Source organism: Aegilops tauschii, chromosome 4 (genome assembly GCF_002575655.3).
Source record: "Aegilops tauschii subsp. strangulata cultivar AL8/78 chromosome 4, Aet v6.0, whole genome shotgun sequence".
Classification (NCBI taxonomy): domain Eukaryota; kingdom Viridiplantae; phylum Streptophyta; class Magnoliopsida; order Poales; family Poaceae; genus Aegilops; species Aegilops tauschii.
The window spans coordinates 14,297,777-14,303,908 of record NC_053038.3 but is presented as its reverse complement, the minus strand read 5'-3'; the positions used below and the strand labels follow the sequence as shown (position 1 = coordinate 14,303,908).

The window sequence follows — 6,132 nt, the reverse complement described above, 5'->3', positions numbered from 1 at the left end:
GATCTTGAAATATATGTACAGTTGAGACACTTATTTTAGGACAGAGGAAGCATTAAACATAGTAGACATGATTATTTGACTGAAAGGAACAATAATATACGATCTACTACTCTGTCTTAAAATGTAGGACCTTTGTTGACACTAAGAAGAGGATGTGTCTCGAGAGAACTTTTTTTCTTCTATCCTAAGTTTTGATTGCACGAGCAGAGAAACAAACAAAAGGAAAAGAAAGAGAAAGCAAAAATCATGATCAAATGGTGTCAAAGTACGTCTTACATTTTGATACAGGGAGCAGTAGATAAGATATAAAGAGCATGTCCATGTCGATTGCAAGTACAAGTAGTCCAAATAAAATCCCTGAGAAGGGATAAGAGCATATACAATGCAGTGGAATAAGATGTGTTCGCAACAACTCTAGGGTTACCTTGGTACCTTTATTCAGATATGCTTCTTTTCGAACAGGAGGGGCAGATTGATATTCAGACAATGGCACATGGATTCTACTAAGACGGTCTGGCTACTCTCGATGACAGGGTGAGAATGAGATGCTAGGAGATGGGAGTTATTGGTGGAGCATCAGAAGCCATGTTTTCTTTTGCAGGGTGCATCAGAACATCAGAAGCCATGTTGCTGAGGAGATCGCCTATGTTCTCAAAAAGAAAAAGAGGAGATCGCCTATATCGGACAAATAGTTGTAATTGGGAAGTAGTCTGCGTACGTTGGAGAAGAAGCCAACAGTTGCACAAAAGCGCTCCACAAAAGCCTGGTCACCCCTCACTCATATAGGATCACAAGAGGCGGGTTTCCGGAGACCGGTTGTTCCACTTTGCAGTGCACGACGAGAAGTAGAAAGCAAAAGTCGTAGGCTGTGCAAAGTCATGGAGCCGAAGGACAAACACACATATGTCTGTGTTGAATGGCCTCCATCTATGGAATAGGAGCGAACTATCAATCCATTAGAGAGGCGAAGAGAAATGGTCTGCGGATGTTCAGATTCCTCTTCCATAAGTAGGTAGGGATGAAAATGGAGCAGAAACTTTCTAGATTTTTCTGCGAAAAAACGAAAATGAAAAGAAAATAGGGAAATGAAACAGAATATTGCAAAACAGAAATGGAAACAACACGATGTTTTCTAGTGGAACGGACACACACAAGGGAATATTTCGTTTCCGTGAATTCAGAACGAACGCTGCTGTGCATACAACACACAATGTCCTATTTATGTACGATAGGGCCAATCAAGCCGTCCATGCGTATGGCCAAACTACAGCAGTTCACGATCGTACAGTTCTCGTACAAGTAAGCATCATACACATAGCAATTTCTGTTCAGAACTTCCCTTTTACCATGGCTACTATGTCCTACAATAACAACACTAATATCTAACATATTCCCCACCCATCCTCGTTGTAGTGTCCAGAAGCCTCCATGTGGTACGATTGGTTTAGAAGTTATGCCACCGGTTTAGGAGTCATCGAAAGGCATGGTAGTCATATCAACTGAAATAGTTTGTTGGTTTGCTTGTGCTTTTTCTCAATGGTTCAAACGGTCCTTTGGTTTCGACGAACATCCTAGAATCTTGAATCTTCATGGTCAGGAAACAATTAAAATGAGGATCAAGTTTGGATAGAGAAGTTCAAAGAGTATTATGACGTTGTATGTCTATCAGCAAAGAGAGATACAAAGCTCCATCGACTATGGGACCCAGATGATTTTGCTGTTCTTCGGTGTCGCGCCACCGGTTTAAGGTCAAGCCGCGTTTTAAGGGGGCAAGAATGTCATGCCCCAAGTGTCATTACCTTCTTCTTATGCACGGCCTTCTTGATATAATGGGTCATGGGCTTGGCCCAGCTATGCAAATAGGCACAAGGCTTATGAAGGAGGAAAAGCTAGACAAAGGAGGGCCGCGAATAGATTGAAACGTCTTCAACTTCTCATCTTCTTGTTCTCATTCCTCACCCTTCTGCTTCCTACATCTCATCACTCCTTGTTGTTGATCCTCACCCCAAATCCTTCGTATCCCCAATTTGTATCCATGTATTGGTCCGGTTGTTCGTCTCATCTTTGTGTTTGGGTTGTGACATGGGCCGACACCCACGCCGGCCCACTTCATCGACACCGAGTTTTCTTCAGGCCCATGAGAAGGGAAAATCCTATATGATGCTCTAAGCGTCCATTATAGGGTTAACAGTACATGGCGCATACCCCCCACCCCCCCCCCCCTCCCCGTGATGGGCCGACCCATCTACCTTTTTTTTCTTCTGCTTTTTTACAAAGCAAAAAGGTGTGCTCATGGCGAGATTCGAACCAGCAACTCCCTGCATCAAGGTTCGTTAATGTAACCAACCTGACACCCAACGGGCACTGATTACTTTCATCTTTTTTGATCTTTTATTCTTCTTGCTTTCCTTTTTCTTTTTTTCCATCTTCCTTGTTTCTTTTTTTTCTTTTTCCTTCTATTTCTTCTTCCTGGTTTGATGATTTTTCTTTAAATTCTTGAAATTTTCCAAAATGGATGAATTTTTTATTCAAATTCATGAACTTTCATCAAATTCAATGATTTTTTTTCCAAATACGATGAACTTTTTTCAATTCGATGATTTTTTTTTTCAAAATCAATGAAATTTTTATCCAAAGTCGATGATTTTTTTTCAAATTCAGTGAATGCTTTTCAAATTCGATGATTTTGTTCAAATCAATGATTTTTTTTAGTTTTGATGAAATTTTTTTCAAATTCGATAAATATTTTTTCAAATTTGATGAACCTTTTTCGTATTTAATGATTGTTTTTCAAATTCGATGAACTTTTTCTCGAAATCGATGAACGTTTTTCATAATTAGTGATTTTTTGTGTTAATTTCTTCATATTTACGAATTTTTAAAACCCATGAACATTTAATAAATCCACAATCTTTTTCTATTTCACGAACTTATTCAAAACAGCAGCTCAGCCGGGAAAAATCCGAAAAGCAAGCAATGCGAGTTGATCGAGCGAACAAACGAAGCTAAGCCGGAGCGAGGGAGCGAAGCCAGAGTGGGCCGTCCCATGAAGTGGGCGCCAGTTGCTTAAGGCGCCACTTCGGAAGGAGGCTTTGCCATGTTGGGCGTACGTGACGTGTTGATGTGAATGATTCATGGTCCGAATCGGAACCGCACTCACGCACCGCCTATGTACATACGCGTTAGCGTGTCCATAAATTTGGAGACGCGCGGCACGGTGCGTGTGCGTGCGCGGCATACGGGTACCATACCACCACTCACGCCGAACTCCTCTCTTCGCTTCTCGATCGGCGATACCCACACGACTCGCCGACTCGCCGACCAACCGATGGCGGCACCAGAAGCGTCCGGCAGTGGCTCCCAGGCGGGGGCCGAGCGGCGCCTGAGGATGATGTGCAGCCACGGCGGCTGCTTCGCGCCCTGCGGCCCGCACGGCGCGGCCCGGTACGTCGGAGGCGAGACCCGCGTCCTCGCCGTGCCGCGCGGGGTCTCCTTCCGCGAGCTGGTCGCGAGGCTCGAGGAGATGCTGGCCAGCGGCGGCCGCAAGATCGTGACAGCGCTCCGGTACCGCCTCGCCGACGACGAGGAAGTGCTCGTGTCCGCCACCTGCGACGAGGAGCTCGCCCACTTGCGCGACGAGTACGATCGCCTGCAGGCCACGCGGCCGTCGGCGACCTTCCGGGTGTTCTTCTCCGGCGTCCAGCGGCCCGCGGCGTCTGGGCGTCCCCCGCTGCACCCGGGGACGCTGCGGCGCGTGCAGAGCGACCCGTGCACGGCCGCGCGCGTCGCCGGTCCAGCGCCACCACTGATGCGGCGCGTGCAGACCGCGCAGGACCTCGCCCGCTTCCAGCCGTGCTGCTACTACGACAAGCCCGGCCGTGGCCCCGATCAGTACGCGCCGCCGATGCGCCCACTGCTCTCCGCCATGTCCAAGAACTCGCACGGTGCGATCCGAGAAGGCCCGGAGCTGCTGTTGGCCAAGGCAGCGGCCGCGAAGGCGAGAAGCAGATTTGGAGTATATGCTAATTGGAGAGAAGAACCGGCTATGGCAGATAAGAACCGGATCGGAGTGCTTTCTGGGAGCTGGAGTGAAATTAGGGTTTAGCTCTTCACAAGAGAACACTAGGGCTGTCCTGTCACTGCTATGTACTCTTACCAAAGAAAGAAAAGTTGTAAAACCATGTAGTACATGATTTCCAATGAAATGTTTCATGTCCAGGATCAACTGTGATGGTTCCAACATATTTGCTGGTTCTAGTGATTCATCAGAATTATATTGCAGGAAGAGCATTCTTTACACAAGAAAATACATCACAAACCCTTTCTGAATTTATCACCAACAATGACTGGCCAGCAGGGGTATAATTAAGCAACTATGCTGCTTTGGTTCCCTGGACTAGTACAAAACTTTACTTGTAAAGTATAAGCTGAAGTTCCAGCACACTGATGTATTGCTGAAGCTTCTAGAACTTGGAACAAGTTAACTGACATGTCCTAAGTGTCCAAGTTTCTATTTCCGGTACTTGCAAACATGTTCAAGACTCGTAAAATCAAAAATGCTACACGTACGGCCTCTTACGGGGCTGCTACAGACCCTTCCATAAATCCATTTCATCCCCCCTAATTTTCACCTGTGTGGGGCCTCGCCCACACCCTTCATCCAATTAAAGCCTCAGTAGTAGAAAAATGGTCAAATGTTCAGCTCATTAGTCCCGGTTTGTATTTGAGCCGGCACTAACGTGACCATTAGTGCCGGTTCCAACAGCTAGGCGGGCCGCTCCATTAGTACCGGTTCGTGCCGAACTTTTAGCACCGGTTCGTGCCACGAGCCGGTACTAAAGAGAGTGGTGGCAGGATGTTGTCAGTCTGGGGCCCCTCCAGCACCTTTAGTACCGGTTCGTGCCTCGAACCGGTACTAAAGGTCGTCCTATATAAACCCTTCGTCCACCCGCGCTCTGTTCTCCCCATTTCCCCTCTCCTCTCTGTTCTTCCCTTCTTCCTCTCGAGCTCATCACACATTTTGCCCAAATTTTGTCAAGATTTGAAGGCCCCCATCCATTCAAATGATCACAAAGGTTAGCAACTTTGTCCTTTCATCTCTCATTGCTAGATTAGCTCTTGCAATGGTTTATATAGTGATTAATTTGTGGGTTTTAGTAATTTGGGAGGAATTATATGTGGTAGTATTTGATTTATATGCAATTTGAGGTCAAAATAACACTTAGTTTGCATATGTAGGTGTGGTTTACTTAGTGCCTTCTAAATCTCCGTCGTAACCATCGTCGATCGCCCGCACCGTCCCGTCGTCGGCACCACCTTGTGGTGAGCCTCTTGTTCTTATCTTTTTTATATAAAAATTTCATGTTTGTGTGATTTGGATATATAGTTACTCGTATAATTATCTTACCCGTACGTTGTTTGTTATACATAGCGCCATGGTTTTGATATCTGTCCCCGTCGGCCCTCGTCCGTGTTATGATTCGGATGTGGTATATTCTCTTTTAAAACTATTTGTTGCATTTCGTGTTTATGACAAATTATGCCCATCAAGTTGACATAGATATTTTTATCTAGGAGGTATGTGAACCGGAAATTCCAACCGACCCTATTGTCGAGAGGTTAAATTTAGTTGAAAGAGAAAATGAGTATTTGAAAGAAAAATTGAAAAGAATTGAGGGGGAGAAGATGGAATTGGAGTTGCATGTTGCCGATGTCGTCGATGATCACAAGATCAAGACGGGAGAAAATGCGCTTGAAGATTAGAAAGATTAGAAAATATGCCATTGATAGTGAGGCTTGGTATCATTATGTTGTTGGATCAATTGTTACCTTAGTTGCGATCTTGATCGCATTTGTTGTTGCATGCTTTAGCTAGAGAGTTATTTGTTTGTTGCATTTAAGTGTTGTATGAACTTTATGTATGAACTTGTATTAATTTGGTCTTTTCGGTGTTGTGTAATGAAGATGAGCCGACAATGGATGTACGATGACCGATGCTCTCCCGAGTTCATTAATGGCGTGCATACTTTTCTGCTTGCGGCTGAGGCAAACAAGCGGGCGGATGATTTTATGCCTTGTCCATGTGCTGGCTGTAAGAATGATCACAATTACTCTAACTCAAGAACCATTCAC

General features: G+C 45.2%; 1 protein-coding gene across 1 annotated transcript; it reads left to right on the top strand.

Moving 5' to 3' along the window:
• The first annotated feature begins 2,832 nt into the window (after nucleotides 1-2,832).
• Nucleotides 2,833-4,277, top strand: LOC123493503 (uncharacterized). Its single transcript, XM_045227211.2, has one exon. It carries the CDS (start codon nucleotides 3,128-3,130, stop codon nucleotides 4,103-4,105), a length of 978 nt encoding a protein of 325 aa, XP_045083146.1. The 5' UTR covers nucleotides 2,833-3,127; the 3' UTR covers nucleotides 4,106-4,277.
• The last annotated feature ends 1,855 nt before the right edge of the window (nucleotides 4,278-6,132 follow it).

Coding starts and splice junctions, on each gene's coding strand:
- LOC123493503 (XM_045227211.2), top strand. CDS start 3,128: ATGATTCATGGTCCGAATCGGAACCGCACTCACGCACCGCCTATGTAC.